The 16488-nt window shown below is 37.8% G+C and overlaps 3 protein-coding genes across 4 annotated transcripts; 2 read left to right on the forward strand and 1 right to left on the reverse strand.

Annotated features, from left to right (window-relative positions):
• The first annotated feature begins 95 nt into the window (after positions 1-95).
• On the forward strand, positions 96-2869 carry LOC130419144 (D-amino-acid oxidase-like). Of its 2 annotated transcripts, none has more exons than XM_056745608.1 (11): positions 96-251; positions 333-528; positions 666-780; positions 897-973; positions 1176-1241; positions 1379-1433; positions 1643-1747; positions 1832-1911; positions 2067-2184; positions 2292-2390; positions 2524-2869. In XM_056745608.1, the coding sequence occupies exons 2-11, from the start codon at positions 335-337 to the stop codon at positions 2653-2655; spliced, it is 1041 nt and encodes a 346-aa protein (XP_056601586.1). In that variant the 5' UTR covers positions 96-251; positions 333-334; the 3' UTR covers positions 2656-2869. The 2 variants fall into 2 exon arrangements, with proteins under 2 accessions (XP_056601586.1, XP_056601587.1); XM_056745609.1 differs by having other exon boundaries at positions 183-267.
• A 243-nt stretch (positions 2870-3112) lies between these two features.
• Positions 3113-6785, forward strand: LOC130419716 (D-amino-acid oxidase-like). The gene is made up of 11 exons (XM_056746645.1): positions 3113-3339; positions 3832-4027; positions 4197-4311; positions 4671-4747; positions 5228-5293; positions 5500-5554; positions 5634-5738; positions 5819-5901; positions 6043-6160; positions 6265-6363; positions 6477-6785. Exons 2-11 carry the CDS (start codon positions 3834-3836, stop codon positions 6606-6608), a joined length of 1044 nt encoding a protein of 347 aa, XP_056602623.1. The 5' UTR covers positions 3113-3339; positions 3832-3833; the 3' UTR covers positions 6609-6785.
• A 147-nt stretch (positions 6786-6932) lies between these two features.
• Positions 6933-15824, reverse strand: svopa (SV2 related protein a). The gene is made up of 16 exons (XM_056746644.1): positions 15640-15824; positions 13668-13828; positions 13195-13280; positions 12905-13003; positions 12733-12804; positions 12510-12634; positions 12356-12419; positions 12121-12246; positions 11895-12023; positions 11672-11745; positions 11442-11518; positions 11005-11109; positions 10764-10875; positions 10220-10301; positions 9334-9423; positions 6933-9149 (listed from the first exon to the last, which is right to left on the reverse strand). Exons 1-16 carry the CDS (start codon positions 15672-15674, stop codon positions 8937-8939), a joined length of 1650 nt encoding a protein of 549 aa, XP_056602622.1. The 5' UTR covers positions 15675-15824; the 3' UTR covers positions 6933-8936.
• Positions 15825-16488: the final 664 nt, after the last annotated feature.

Raw genomic sequence — 16488 nt, forward strand, 5'->3', positions numbered from 1 at the left:
ATTTAAATGAGTTAGATGTAGATATTCGTCCAAGGGAATCGTCATCGTGGCTCGATATGGACTTTACTCAATCAAAGAGCAACGTGCGTACAGCGCCATCTCTAGAATTTATTACGTCAAGGAGTTGCGTAATTTGGAAAAAAGTTAATTTGTAAATTCCGCTGTTAAAGTTAATCTGCCGTTGGATTGCTTCTGACAAGAGAGGAGAGGCCGAGAAGACCCTTACGTAATTTTATTCGGAGCAAACGGAGGTAAAAAACAACTTTGGTGAGTAAATTGAATTATGGATCATTACGCGGTATCACATTCTTAATTGTCTGCACATTCTGCAGACATGAAGGTGTGTGTGATTGGAGCTGGGGTCATCGGACTGTCCACTGCTCAGAGCATCTACCAACACTTTCATGGCAGGGTGACCCCTCTCACCATAGAGGTGTATGCAGATGTCTTCACTCCACTGACCACCAGCGACGGGGCAGCCGGACTCTGGCAGCCATATCTCTACGACAAGGGGAACGTGCAAGAAACGTGAGGGTTGAAAATGTTCTTGAGTTCAGATTTCCATAAATATGGCAAACAAATAAGCACATCTTTTCAGACAACATGACGGTATATAATGTGGATCTAGTGCATCTTTTTCAGCTCTGTTTTTTTCCTTTTCTCAGTCAATGGAACAAAGAGACCTTTGACTACATACTAAGCTGTCTTAGATCTCCAGAATCTGTTAAAATGGGAGTCTTTCTCCAGTCTGGCTACGACCTTTGTACTGAAACTGTACCGGTGAGAATATTCTCACTTTTAATGCCTGCGACATATACAAAATTAAGCCATGGTGTCAAACAGATAATTTATCATTTTATAGATGAACAAAACTGAACCCTGGTCTCCTTAAACAGGACCCGTCATTTAAACACATTGTGTTGGGTTTTCGCCAGCTGACTAAACGTGAACTTCAGATGTTCCCTGGATACAGGTTCTTCTGTTTTTCATGAGTTATTGCTGTAATTTGATATCGCTGTTCCTGCACAATATCCATATAATTTTCTTTCCCCATTCACTCATTTATTAATATGCTAGAGTGAGACTTTTTAAGTGTTGATGTTTAATAAACAGAACTTAATAAATTGAAATGTAATTGAACTTATCTACTTTTCCATTTCGCCCAACCGTTTCAGCTATGGGTGGTTTAACACTACTGTCATAATCGAAGGAAAGACTTACCTGCCCTGGCTTATGGAGTGGTGAGAGAAAACCGTTATCTAATCAGTAACTAAAATTGAAGTGTGAAATTTCATATGTGTACGTTTTTCAGGTCTAACAATGATTAACGTTTAGACCTGGGATGAGCATTTATCGATGTTTTTGGTGCTTTCTACAGGTTAAAACAAAGAAATGTCACGTTTCATCAGAGAAAGATTGGCTCTTTTAAAGAGGTTTGCACACTTTCATTTTCAATAGCTCGGCTATTTCAGTTTTTAGTCTTTCAGATTTGGTTGATTAAAATAAATATCAATTAAAAGTACACTGTGTGACAAACCTGTACCTTTTTTTCAAGATGTTGTGGCACTTGTTGATTTAGAAACCTAGTTTTTGTCAAATGCATGTTGAGATACTTTCAAGCAAACTTCTCATCTATCTCCAGTTGGCAGACAGTGGTGCTGATGTCATCATCAATTGCTCTGGTGTCCGATCGGGTGAACTGCAGCCTGACCCTGATCTCCAGCCAGCCAGAGGTCAAATCATTAAGGTGAAGTTGAGTGAAAAAAGTTGATCGAGGTCATAATTTTAAAACAAATCAATTTCATATTACGTGTTGTCCATAAATCAACAGGTAGACGCTCCTTGGTTAAAACACTGGATCACCACGAACAATTTCTCATCAGATGGTATTTCACCGTACGTCATACCTGGGTAAGCTTATGCTCACAGTCCATGGAGATTTGGATATAGACTAATATAGAATGTCAAATATACCGTGTTGCTCTCTTATCTTTTTTAAATTGATCAAATAAGGTATCAGGAGTGATGCATATGACCTCAAATGTACAGTTAATGTGTGTCTTCAGGAGCCGTTTAGTCACTGTGGGTGGAGTTTTTCAAGTAGGAAACTGGAATAGGCAGAACAGTTCTGTCAATCATAAAGAAATTTGGGAAGCAGCATGCAAGCTTGAGCCCAGTCTACAGGTGCGAGCTCGATCCATTTGTTGTTTCACTAAATGTGTCATGTCTAATCTGTTAATGTTTCAGAATTTTCCTTTGAGTGTGTCAGATCTACTTTTCTTTCTCTCCAGCATGCACGGATAGTAGAAGACTGGACTGGTCTTAGGCCGGCACGCAGCAAAGTTAGACTGGAAAGAGAGACCATACAGTTTGGACCAAACTCATTTGAGGTGCTCTCATATGATCATTACACTTAAGATTTGATGCCATTATAAAAGTGAGATTTGTATAGATAGACAAAAAGATTGATTTCAAGATTCTTTAGTCCAAAAATACCACGATATTATGGATCATCTACCACAGGTCATCCATAACTACGGACACGGAGGATTTGGAATAACCATCCATCACGGATGTGCTGAAGAGGCTGCTCGAATCTTTGGAGACATCTTGGCGCAGAAAGGCTTGCCAGGACACTCCAAATCACGTCTTTGATAGATCTGGGCATCTGCACAGTGTTATCTCTTCAGACATCGGCAGTTTTCTCACAAATCTGCCATACTGATTTCAAGTGATGAATGATTGCATTCATATACCTTTTTAACTCATGTTATGTTAACAATAATTCGTCTGTGGTCTAAAGATGACAAACCAGAATTGGCAACAGTTTTCTGTGTTAATGTTTAATAAAGAATTAAGTGCTGTTATATTCAATGTTTAATGCTTTATTGTTACAGTTAGGTAATAGAAATCAAACCACTGTTGAGCCCAATACATTGACTTAAATTATCCATAGCAAGACACAGCAAGCATTAAAAGTAGCTACAATTGTATTCGTGTCTGATTATTTTCAACACGAGTATTCATCTTGTACGCCAGGCTTAAGAATATTTCATTGGGTAGAAATTGTAAGTAGGCGGGGCTTCATGTTTTGTGGTTAGTGAGAAGGCCTTTAGATCAAATGAAGGCGAACAACAGCGACTCCTATTGGATGTATTTCACGGTTGAAGTTACATAAGGTGGGAGGAAGTTAAGTTGTAAGGTTTCGGAGTCCTAAATCGACATGTCATTGTTTGATAAAGCTGCAAGGCTGAAGAGAATTCAACATTTTAAAGGGCAACGTTATTCAACACCTGTTTTTGCTGTTTTGAGAAACTACCAATAACAAAAGATCGTGGAGTACGTATGTGTTTCTTGTATTCTTTCTTATTTTGGCTTGCAGTCCATTAACTGAAGTAATTCAAAAACAGGCGATAAATAACTAACACGCCCGCGCAATGCCTGTTACTGTTATTAATATATCCATATAGGACTTTTATGGACACGAGATTTGAAATATGTCTATGAGTAACGTTAGTCCAGACATATGGCAGGCTCTGATTCATTGGTGATAAGTAGTTTGCTTTGAACGTGCAAGTTCAGATCAGCTTGCTATAATATTTTGTTAAAATCTGTGTTTGCACTTTTTTCTAAACAATGAAATTTTTTTTTTTAATGATCATTAAGCGCGCCCCTACATGTTACAGTAACCATGTTATTTGAAGTTAAGCTGTGGTCATACAAATAGCAATCAGTCTGCCAGAAACTATTACTACACTTTTACTTTAGTATTATTCCTGGGTACATTTCCTTTACAAAAGATCTATTGACAGCAATATGCATATTCTGCAGACATGAAGGTGTGTGTGATTGGAGCTGGGGTCATCGGACTGTCCACTGCACAGAGCATCTACCAACACTTTCATGGCAGGGTGACCCCTCTCACCATAGAGGTGTATGCAGATGTCTTCACTCCACTGACCACCAGCGACGGGGCAGCCGGACTCTGGCAGCCATATCTCTACGACAAGGGGAACGTGCAAGAAACGTGAGGGTGTCATTTGTGTGCAATATCCAAATCTCTGATTTCTCAGTGGCAATTCAGAGTTGCGCTGAAAATGACAAAGAAAGAAATCTTTTTGCTTTTATGTACATTTATTATCCACTGCAAGTGTCTAATAAAGAACAAATAACAGATATTTTATTTCATTTTCCAGTAAATGGAACAAAGAGACGTTTGACTATCTTCTAAGCTTTCTAAGCTCTCCAGAGTCAGTCAAAATGGGAATCTTTCTCGAGTCTGGCTACAACCTTTGCACCGAGCGTGTACCGGTGAGAACATTGTCATTTTCTTCCTTCAGATGCATCAGATCTATAAAACGGTAATTGAAAGACTTGTAAAGTTTACTTGCCATGTGCTATTGCTACGTATAGCATAATGCAGTTTATTGTACTGTATAACTGAACAAAAGAAGAAGAGGTCAGACTGAATTTTTTTTGGCCGATTAACACTAGTTAAGAATATACACTTACTGTTATACTGTTCGTTGCACTGACCCATCTAATGTAGACTGCTACAGAAATTGCTATCTCTGGCACAAGTTAAAAGGCTATACGAAATCATAAACAACTTACTAGGAAATACTTGTGAAATTGAATTAACATAAAATCACTCTGTTCCCCTCAAACAGGAGCCTTCATTTAAAGATACAGTGCTGGGTTTTCGACAGCTGACTGAACGTGAACTTCAAATGTTTCCTGGATACAGGTACTCACTGGCATATCTCATAAAGTCAATACTGAATCAAGAGTACAAGGCCATATTTTATTTATGTGGCCCAAACTTAACTCGCGGTAGACTCAGTAACAGTTGAGTTGTTTTAATGAATTTACTATTACTATGCAATAAAATATTAATATATATATATATAAAAGTAATATAATTGTTACATTAAAACCAAACTTAATTTCCGGAATCGTGCCAGTCGAGTCTGTCCGATGAATCCGTCTATAGATATACAATACAAAGTAATTTTGAATTTTCAAGTAAATCAAGTAAAATGTTGCTCTCCTGATCCTATCAAAACCGTCTATAAACCAAAATTTCACATTGAATTAAAAGGATTTGCCGCACATTATAGTTGTTACACTATTTGAGGTTTAAATAAATAAATGGATCAATTAAAATTGAATTTCAATTGTTATTAATGTGGTTGTCACCATCGCCTTTACTTTTTCTTCCAACCAGCTTTGGGTGGTTTAATACTGCTCTTATGATTGAAGGAAAGACATACCTGCCCTGGCTTATGGACTGGTGAGAAATTGCTGTTACCAAATCACTAAAATGAACAATTAGAAATATCTACACAGGTTTTTTTGATAATAATATTCATTCAATTTTTTAAACTTTGATATGGTAATATTATTACGGGATCTACAATCTCTTCTGTGTTACTTATTTACAGTATGGCTTTTTAGGTCAGCCAATGATTAACGTCTTTATGTCTGTGTTTTCCACAGGTTAAGACAAAGAAACATCAAGTTTTATCAGAGGAATGTTCAATCATTTAAAGAGGTGTGATGCATTAGGTTAAGCTTTGATGTTGTGCATTTGTGACTCTATACTTTTGAATGATCTAAAAAATGGCCTCCAGTTGGCAGACAGTGGTGCTGATGTCATCATCAACTGCTCTGGTGTGAGATCGGGTGAACTACAGCCTGACCCTGAACTCAAGCCTGGCAGAGGTCAAATCATTAAGGTGAGGTTTAGTGGATGAGTCAAAGTAGGATTCATTACAGAATCGTTTGATCTCATGTGCTGTGCTGTCTATACTAACAGGTAGATGCTCCCTGGTTGAAGCACTGGGTCCTTACACATGATTTCTCGGCAGGTGTCTATAATTCGCCATACATCATACCTGGGTATGTTATATTGACCTGTTTGCAAACAGGCCAGTTATTATTTTCCTCCCTCCTTTTTTCAATTTATTTATTCTATAATAGTATTGGTAACTGAGTATATTGTGGTTCTTCTATGACCTTAGATCCTCTGTGTGTCCGCAGGAGCCGTTTAGTCACTGTGGGTGGAGTATTTCAAGTAGGAAACTGGAATCAGCAGAATAGTTCTGTCGATCATAAACAAATTTGGGAAGCAGCCTGCAAGTTTGAGCCCAGTCTACAGGTGCGAGCTCGATCCATCCATGAATTTAACGTGATATTTAAAAGTTTCCATTTATTTGCTTAATCAGAGGATGAAGCGAATTAAATCTCCTGTTTTCTTTCCAGCATGCGCGGATAGTAGAAGACTGGACCGGTCTCAGGCCTTCACGCAGCAAAGTTAGACTGGAAAGAGAGACCATACAGTCTGGACCAAATGCAATTGAGGTGAGCTCACTCTGACCTCTGCTCTGAAAGTCTGTTAATGGAAGATCATAACTGAGTTATCCTGAATTGATCCTTAAAGATCCACACTCACCATATGACTTTATTTAACACAGGTCATCCATAACTACGGACACGGAGGTTTTGGACTGACCATTCATCGCGGATGTGCCGAAGAAGCCGCGCGACTCTTTGGAGGCATCTTGGGACAGAAAGGCTTGCTAGCACACTCCAAATCACGTCTTTAATAGATCTAGACATCAACAATATTTGTCATACTGATTACAGAAGAAAACAGATTTACTGAGTTGTGGAATACATTTGCTATAGATGGATTTACAAGGATACCAATGACAATGAAAAACTATAATAACACAGCTGACATGCCAAGTCTAAACAAATAAATAAAGACGTTATCGCTTTCTTTTTGACGCATAATTTATTTGTTACGGTATCATACACATGTACATCTGGTGCAGTGGCAGAAAATCTGCACATAGACACAAAATCGCAGCACTAAATCGCAAAGGCAGGCGTACTTCACAACCCCACCTCTCAATACATACCAACTCAAAGGACTGTTCAATTGGTAGAGAGATACAAAAGCTAAATAAAATAACGTTTATGTTTGTTGCGCGTTTAATGCAAGCAATTTTTTTAGACATCTGCTTTTAGGAGGCTCAGGTACTAGAATAGACTGTAATGAAAGAGTTCCTGTATTTAAATGCAAATTCTGTTATTAACTCTTGACTACCAAACCTGTTTGATTTTTTTCAGTTTTTGTCTTCGTTTGAACACACAAAGGTGAATGTTGTTTTCTATATAATCTGTACATTCAAGATTATACATTTTCTAAAGACCTTTGATGTGTGTGCTTAGGGAACAATTTGAGTTTAAACAGCTTACAAGTGAATCGGTTGACACCCATTGAAAGGTGCTTTCCAACGCTATGTGGTATGAAATGAAGATGTTGATGTCCACCAGATGTCACTGTGTGCATCATGATGTCAGTAAAAGCAAAACTGAATGGCTAAGAATTATGTAGCCTCTATAATGCTCTAGTAAATGTTTCTTCAACAAAAGCAATACAACTGGTGCATTGTGTGCTGGTCTTGATAGCAGCATCCAGCCTTTTGCGCTATGAATCAAAAGTTGTTATGCACTCCCCGAAGGAGTGTTGGGAGTGGAGAGTAAGGCCCGTTTTGAACATAAAGAAATAAAACACACAAATCTACACTTTCTACTCACAGTCATTCTGACCCACAAACAAACACATTTTTTGTGCTCTTTATTTGGGAGAAGTTAAAATCGGTCACTTTTCCTCTAAATTTGATAGTTCACCCAAAAATGCACAATCCTTCATTATTCACTTGACCTTGTGTCATTCCACACCTGTATGACTGTTTTTCTTCTGTGGAACACAAAAGAAGATATTTTGAAGAATGCTGGTAACCAAACAACAGTGAACCCAGCTGACTTCCGTTGTATGGACATAAAACCATAAAAGATTTTCCTCAAAATATCTTCTTTTGTGTTCAACAGAAGAAAGAGTAACATGAGTCATAAGTTTATGACATGAGGGTGATTAATTGAATGAACTATCCTTTTAAATATACATTAACATTCTTAGGACCATATGTGACCCTGGATCACAAAACCAGTCTTACGTAGCACTGGAACATTTTTAGTTAAAGACAAAAATACATTGTATGGGTCAAATTGACAGATTTTTCTTTTATTCCTAAAGTCATTAAAATATTAAATAAAGATCATGTTCCATGAAGATATTTTGTAAATTTCCAACCTTAAATATTAAAAAACATAATTTTTGCGAGTGGATGGCCTGCTACAGCACCTCTGATAGACAACTTCAAAGGCAATTTTATCAATATTTCGTATTTTTGCTCCCTCAGATTCCATAGTTTTAAACTGTTGTATCTCCGCCAGAAATTGTCTTAATTGTTCAGCGTTCAGATGATGTAAAAATCTAAATTTCGAAAAATAGACCCATAAGATTGGTTTTGTTGTCCAGGATCACATATGTATGTTTAAAATGGTGTAAGTGTCATAGGCCCGGTTTCATAGACAAGGCTTAGCTTAAACCAGGACCATGCCTTAGTTGAATTAAGATATTTATGTCGCTGATTTTAAAAATGCCTTAGAAGTATACATTACTTGTGTGCATCTTGAGACAAAAAATGCCTGTTATATTTTTAAAGATATTTCTGGCAAAGTTATTTTCAGTTAAGACAGGTCAAACATTAATTTTTGGCTGGTATGAACCTTAAGCCTTGTCTGTGAAACCGGGCTATAGTGTTTCAGATCCAGGATTCAACCTATCTTCTGTTGTACTTCAATGAATATATATTCCCCTCAATATCTCTGGTCGAGGGGAGATTCATGAAAGGAAACCTCTTGACTTTGATAAAGGAACTTAAAAAATCAATTCAGAGCAACTCTTAAAACCACTGAATCAGGTAGGTCTGTTTAGACAAACATTGTTTTTGCAAAGTACATTCCCTCCCTACAGTAGATCTAAGACCAATTGCTCTTAAAAAAACCTCATCTGTGTCCCTTTAGTCCTGGGATTCAGAGCTGGAATGTGGAATCCCACCAGGGCTATGGTCTGGTGCCCGTCCCATCATCTCCTGACCCCATTCTCTATGACTGGACTCCTGCAGGCCCCGGCCAGTGGTCTCGATGGGAAGGGCACAGGACGCAATAGCAGCCAACAAACAGCAGCAACAGTAGACGGACAGAGTCAAGTACACAGATGATTCCAGCATCACCTGGAGAAAAGGTGTAGAATTGCTGTATCAATTCCATTGTTGCTTTTTCTAGAATTATATTTTTTGTAACATTCCTTAATTACTATTTATGATGTACCTAAAAAATCAGACAAAAAAAAAACTGTGCATGTTGTTCTTGTGCATTTGTTTTTAAACCGTGCTATTTGTTAAAATGTGTTCACACCTGTGCAACAAATGGAGTGATGAGAGCTCCGACCCGAGCCATTCCACTGCTGGTACCCAAACCCAGTGCCCTTGTCGCCGTGGGATACACCTGAAGAAAAACACCAAGAGATAGATACTGAGTAACTTTGGTCATTATCATCTTATTTAACAATGTCTATCCTTATCACACTGTAGAAATGTACTTTGAACTATTATGTAACCCGAGTGGGTAGTAAATGACATGACCTCCCAAAGATCTATTATTGTACTATATGCATCATAATTCCGCTCACTACGGGGTGGTTTATTAGACTTTAAAGGTCAATTAAATAACACAGACAACGTTTTTTGTTCTGTAAGGTAAACTGTGTTCAACCCATGTACAATAAAAAAGCTGGCAACCTGCATACGCTGGATAATATTTAACACATTACCCTTTTTCTGCAGATGAACTCTATTCAGGGTTTATAAAGAAACAAGCAGATGACAGTGCCCTGTGTTTTTGCAGGTGACTTGCTGAAATGGCTGCCAAGTGGTGGAAATGAGCCAAGAACTAGATCGTTCCCAAGTTCAAACTCCCTCTCCACCACAGCTGTTGCCTTGAGCTAAACAACACCACACTGACAGTCAAAAGAAGATTCTCCTCATAATTTGTCAGCCAAGAATGACGATTTTGGTTTTGACTTGAATTAATTTGCCTATTTTTCTATTACGTACTTTTTCACGATGACCAAAGAAGGAAAGATTTTCCCATGGGCCCCAATTTCTCAGAACATTGCTTCTTACTTAATCAAATAATTGTGCTATCTCACAGCTCTTGCAGGACTCCATAAAAAAAACTTTTATTTATAAAAACTCCATGAAAAAGTTTTAATAAACTTGTTTGAATTAAAAGGAGTCCTCACCTCTGGTGTGTACACATACGCAGCTTGGAATCCCCCAGCAATAAAGGCTCTTGCAATGAATATCAAAACTGTCAAAGCGGTTCTGTAACATAAGCGAAACAGTTAAGCCATATGGCATAAAGTCTAATTAAAAATATAAGAAGAAAGGTTTCATGAAGTTATAATTTGACCCTAAGGTGACAGTTCACCCAAAAATGGAAATTCTGTCATCATTTACTCACCCTCTTGTCATTTCAAACCTTTATGACATTCTTTCTTCCGCAGAACACAAAAGAAGATATTTTGAAAAAAGTTGGTAACCACACAACATTGTCCCCCATTCAGTTCCATTGTATGGACACAAAACCAATGCCAGCGAATGGGTGCCAGTTAACAATTTTCATTCAGTCTTTTGTGTTCTACGGAAAAAAGTCATACAGGTGAGTAAACTATGACAGAATTTTTATTTTGGGGTGAACTATCACTTTAATGATTTCTATAGATTTTTTCTGTCTATAGTTTTAACATTTAAAAAGACTTATCTACATTGAATTTGCTTTCTCACCTTCCTACACATCCATAGAGTGGCACAATGCAGAGGGAGAAGACGAAGAAACACAGTGCCATAGTCTTCCTCCTTCCCAATCGATCGATCGCCCACAGGGTCACTAGCAGACCTGCAAAGCATCAGTCAATAATTGATGTAAGACCTATCACAATTTGAAACACTTAGGTTATATCCTGTACTCCCTGCTTTTAATGTACTGTATTTAAAATGATTTGCTTGATACAATTCAAGAGTGTACCTGGAAACTCAGAGAGCGTGGTCCAAAGAAGATCTTTGTAATCATCTGAATTCAGATACTTGCACTCCAAACTGCAACTTGGATCCCTTTTGCTTCCTTTTGCCTCTAGGGGGAGACACAGGACAATATGTTAAAAATAAAATCCGTCCCACTCATCCTCAACATCCTTATAAAGTATGCATTTATTTTGTATAAATGCATGGTTAATGGTTTGACTGAATTTGATAAAAGTTTTGAACACAACAAACATATTCTACAGCGCATCCTGACCTATATAATTCCTAGTCAGCACCAAAAGCAATGTCACAATTCTTATATCAGTATTTAATATCAATTATAAAATGTTTTCGATTAAATTTAATGATATAGCATTTTCCAATATTTTTTAAATAGTAGGCATACTATAAATTTTTAAACATATAGTAGTTTTCACTCACGACCACAGGCCCCTCCTTCCTGGAAAAGACCAGTGGTCAGCAACACCACACCATAATAAGAGAACGCATTAGAGAACCTGCAAAAGAACATATGACAGTGACGCAAAAATAAATTTAGTAGCATAAACAGAAATCAAATTTAGCAAATCTCGCCATTTAAGACTGGAAAACAAAACATTAAGAAGCAGAGATCAATTTTAAGAATGAAGACACCCAAAGGCCCCTCATACCATATAAACCATAGCAGAACAGTGGTCCAGCGGAAGTGTGGAGAGAAAAGATCTTGAATCTTCCCCCTGTCCTCCTATCGAAGAAAACAATAACACCCCAAAACTGGAGATGACTGATAAGAAATAACAATATTTATGAAATGATGGGTGGTTAAAGGGTTTTAACAATTTCCTTAACAATATTAACAATAACTGCTGAAGATGTTAGTAGGCAGTAATTTACCTGTCTGGCCACAATAAGTTTTCCCAGTGGCATGGGAACCTTGTTTTCCGCAGCAATTCGTTTAAGTGTGCTTAAAGCCTTCTCCTGATTCCCTGTCAGGACGTCATAACGTGCACTTTCTGGCAGCCACTGTTTTATGAAACATTTAGTTTACACAGCCGTTCCTTAAAATATTATTCACATACATACGCCCAAATGAACTAGGCATCTGAGAATTCAAACTTACAAATGAAAGAATAGCAAAAATAAAAAGTGGAATTGTGGAGAGGGCCAGCAGCCAGCGCCAGCCCAATGTTGGCATCACCAAAATGGCAAGCAGCACTTCAAATACTGTTCCCAGGGCCCAGAATATCTACCAAAGAGAATAAAAACTCAAACTATGCACAAACAATTCATAACTGATACAGGGTACTTGGGGTGTAGGTGCTGTATAAAATAGAAAAGTAGTGAGACTTTGTTACCTCTATCAACAAAATGCAAGTGGCCCTGGACCGCATGGGGAGAAACTCAGCATACAATGTCACTCTTAGTGAAGAAGCCAAACGTTTTGTAAGTTTCTAAGTATTCAGTAATATTCCATGAAATTTTTACTTATCAATTGTTTGTCACACTTACGATTGTGGAGCGCCTCCAATACCGAAGCCTACCAGAGCTCTGAGGAACAGAATCCATCCGTATAAAGGAGCGAATGCACTGAGGAGGCCGTAAAACAGGGTCCAGAATACACTCATCTTCAAACCCTACCATACACACAGATCCATTATTTTTTAGTGGTTCAAACTGGTATTATAAATAACTTTTGTGCAGTTATACAGCACAATGTAATATTTAAACATACTGTTTTTCTGCCATATTTATCAGATATATTTCCCCATAATGAAGAGCTGATCATCATTCCAATAAATACTCCCTGTTTTGGAAAGACATAAAAAACGATAGAAATACAGTTACAGCACCCAGTTTTCTCAAATAGAGCAAGTTGGAATCATTGTTGAGGAAAGTGGAAGTACCGAGGTTAGGAGTGCCACTTGCCAGGTGGGTAGTGCCCACTCACAGTGTAGCTGAGGGGCCAGTATACTGAGGATCATCATCTCCATGGCATCTGCCATCTGCACACAATCAACACCACATTGTGGAAACAAATAAAGCAATACCAAAATATACCAATATAACCTTCTCTACCTGACTAAACAGAATACCAATAGCAAAGATGTATAAAGGAGAGCTGAAAGTTATAAAACTATACTGGATACAAAACAAAATGTGTTGTGAGGGTAAAATTATTATTTACTGTTTTTACCCATGAAAGTCCGGTAAGGATGGACAGCTTTAATTGAAATGTCCCGAAGCCAATAGCTTCCACTGCATCCTCCACCATAAAGGTATCTGTTGAGAAACAGTCAAATAAACAGAGCAGGAAAATTTTGATTAAAAAACGTTATAATTTTGGCTGTAATAAAAATGAGTATAGTTGGTGATCAATAATGAACTTTGTGTGAGATTGTTTCATGTTTCTTTTTAATTAAATGCAAAGGTAATTCGGTTAACATAATAATTGTTTGTCATTATTGAAAGTGCAAATTAAAACATGGTTAATGTTAGGTATGTTCATTTTTTACTTACTAACAATATGTGGAACCTTATGATCTGTGTAATCCCAGCATGATTTGAGAATTTTCCAAAAAGTATTTTTGTGTGATCATTAAAAGAATGGAAATCTTTCTTACAAAGAATCTATCATGATAAATATCACAAGTGGGAATCCAATCATACCATCGGTGGGATTAGCAAACTCCCGGGGAACTGGAGCACCATCAGCCAGGGAAACTGACTCCATGTCCGTCCGCCCTCCCTCCACATGGAGAACCTCATCCCTGCTACCGCACTCCTCCTCTGAACGAGTGCTTTCACCTGTACGCCGAAATTTCACCACTCTGCCAGAGCCAAATAGACAATCAGATGATGCATCTGGTACTCATGATAAAACATTTGTGGAGTGCAACCAATAATTATTACTTGGTATTTTTATACCACACCATTAATATCAGTAACCATCATCAGAAAACAAAAAACTGTACAGAATATTCCGCTGTACATGGAATACAACAATGTGAAAGACTTAATGATGCACGTAATAAGAAGCTGTTGCCAAGGTGATGAGAGAGTTTCCTACACGTGCAGACCCTGTTCTGGAAAGAAAACACCAGTGAGAGAGAAACAGAATTGTCTGCAGATTAGACACAATGTGCAAAGATACAGTGGAGTAATGTTTGGAAGTGTTTCATCAGGTGAACGACATGCATCTTAATGTATAAAAAACAAAATTAAACAACAATGATCGTTAAGGCATATCACTGAACAGCTTCACAGCTATGAAGACAGATTGGATACAGGAGGAGTAAATAAGAGGAGCACTTAGATGTCCCATGGTTTAATTACTGTAATTGTCACGCTCACACAGCATTACTATTGGCGATAATGCCTTCATGTGCAGACAGGCAGTGTAATTAAACAGAAGCCTTCATCTGACCTCCTCCGGCACAGAAGAGATGAAATGACTCAGGCATGTTTCTCTGAGAGCAACCAAATAACACAAACCCAAATACTCAGAAACAGTTATAAAAAATTAACAAGTACTGGCTGCTAATCTATGATGATGGTGAAATAAAGGGTGTTTGTGAAACAGTAAGAACACTGTTTATCTCCATCAAATATGGAAAAGACCTGGCCCCAGTTGCAAGAAACCCTTAGTGACAATACACTTACAATTAGAATTAAGGGTTTTCTAAAGGGTTTCTTGCAAATGGACCCTGCCCTAGCTGATAATGTCAACAATGTCACAGTAAATAAGCACTGCCATCATGATTTCTGCACGCGGTCAGATGGCAACTGGGATGAATGCCAAGAATTAGCAGTACAGGAATAACATAAGCAGGCCTTTTATTCAAAATTCTTACATCAGTGGAAAGAGCTTTAGCATAGCATCGGTGGTCATATACGAGCCATAATGCATGTAGCGTGTGACGCTGGCAACACCAAAGTCATGGGTTCGAATCCCGGGCATCGCACTATAATTGAACAAATGTATAGGACTGCATGTCTGCTTTGCATAAAAGCATCTTATTATCAAAATAACTCCATGTCTAGCACACAAGAAGTCACCCTGGTTTAAAAATAAAGAATTCAATCCAAGGTTAGAAATGTGAAACAAGGGTTTTAGGGTCGTGTTTGAACGATTCCCAACAGAAAGCCGCAATTTTTTTTACATTTGCTATGGTCCAATTCAATTGAGTTATGTGGTGTTGCGTAACATTAAATGAATGGAGGATATTCAAAGTCATCTTGGCAGGAACTGTGATCTATGAACAGAATGAATGTCTGCGCTTCCACAAAAACACACACACAAATAAACACCGCTGTGTTATTCAATAGATGGCGTCATCTTCAATGCAGTGAAATGCTGTTTTGTTCAACATTACTGTTTTAACTGAACTAAGCTGTCAGTTTAATCTACCTGAGCTGTTTACCAAACACAGCACCTATACAAATCCATAAAGCCTGAACGCGCGTATTCTCGTTTTACCTCAAACAAATCCCTAAAGCTTGCATAGACATTCAAAATAATAGTGAGAGAACATTTTAACCCCCAGGGTTCTGACGTTCTTTAGAAATCTGCAACAAAGGAAAGGCAGACGAGTGTTTGTACATAGGCTCGGATAAAATAAAAATATACATGCACACTCACGGGAGCTGTCTTAACTGAAACAAATCATCGTCCATTATCGCTATCGTTCGTCGTGCACCCCGTGTCTTTGTTTCATTGCCGTCACATAGCTGTCGGGGCGAGCGCAGATTTCAGCACCACGGGCGTGAGGACAGCGGAGAGCTCAGACAGGGGCGGTGTTGTGCTGCCATGATTTCTGCTTCAGTCTGGTCGGTGGGTCGTGCTGGATCACTGCAAGAACGCCTATGTAATACTAAAACACTGGGAGGGGACTATATTATAGATGCAGGTGATTTTTGAGATGTGAAACCAAAGGAATAGATTAATGTTCTTTATTTGTCTCTTTGTTTTCAATAATTCATTTGGTTTTAGTGTACTGGGAAAATATTTCACACATATGATTCAAAGTGCTGTTGAGTACTCTGCGTAAAGTTAAGTTAAGACTACTCTGTACACAGTCATTGTAACCAACAGAAGCATTGCAGTTTGTTGAGTAAAAAACCCGAAACCCACAACAAAACTGGCCTACACTACATTAGCATCATGTTTTTATCCTACAAAAATCTGACAATAATTCTTCAAAATGAAAATACTATCGATTAACTAATATTGACTGTTGATTTAAGCCTATACAATTCACAGAGCAAACACAAAAAAGCCGGACTTGAATCAAAACTTGTACTTCTCTCTTCAGTCAACAAAACAGATGTTTTAGATAATTTCTTCTTTTTTTCTTCAACATTAAAAAAAGGGTTTACCACTTTGAAAATGTTTCAAGCCTATATTTCACTGTTAACACAATTGTAAGATAAAAAAAACATGAAACTTTGCAAGTATGAACGTATTTGAAAATGGTACCCTTTTCATTTG

This window comes from Triplophysa dalaica, chromosome 4, assembly GCF_015846415.1.
Source record: "Triplophysa dalaica isolate WHDGS20190420 chromosome 4, ASM1584641v1, whole genome shotgun sequence".
Classification (NCBI taxonomy): domain Eukaryota; kingdom Metazoa; phylum Chordata; class Actinopteri; order Cypriniformes; family Nemacheilidae; genus Triplophysa; species Triplophysa dalaica.

Excerpts from the sequence above, each read along its gene's own strand:
- LOC130419144 (XM_056745608.1), top strand. The coding sequence starts at position 335 with ATGAAGGTGTGTGTGATTGGAGCTGGGGTCATCGGACTGTCCACTGCT. Across the intron at positions 974-1,175 it reads CAGATGTTCCCTGGATACAG|CTATGGGTGGTTTAACACTA; the intron begins GTTCTTCTGTTT and ends CAACCGTTTCAG. Across the intron at positions 1,748-1,831 it reads CCAGAGGTCAAATCATTAAG|GTAGACGCTCCTTGGTTAAA; the intron begins GTGAAGTTGAGT and ends ATAAATCAACAG.
- LOC130419716 (XM_056746645.1), top strand. The coding sequence starts at position 3,834 with ATGAAGGTGTGTGTGATTGGAGCTGGGGTCATCGGACTGTCCACTGCA. Across the intron at positions 4,748-5,227 it reads CAAATGTTTCCTGGATACAG|CTTTGGGTGGTTTAATACTG; the intron begins GTACTCACTGGC and ends TCTTCCAACCAG. Across the intron at positions 5,294-5,499 it reads CTGCCCTGGCTTATGGACTG|GTTAAGACAAAGAAACATCA; the intron begins GTGAGAAATTGC and ends TGTTTTCCACAG.
- svopa (XM_056746644.1), bottom strand. The coding sequence starts at position 15,674 with ATGGACGATGATTTGTTTCAGTTAAGACAGCTCCC. Across the intron at positions 12,805-12,904 it reads AAGTGGCACTCCTAACCTCG|GGAGTATTTATTGGAATGAT; the intron begins GTACTTCCACTT and ends TTTCCAAAACAG. Across the intron at positions 10,302-10,763 it reads CTCTATGGATGTGTAGGAAG|AACCGCTTTGACAGTTTTGA; the intron begins GTGAGAAAGCAA and ends CTTATGTTACAG.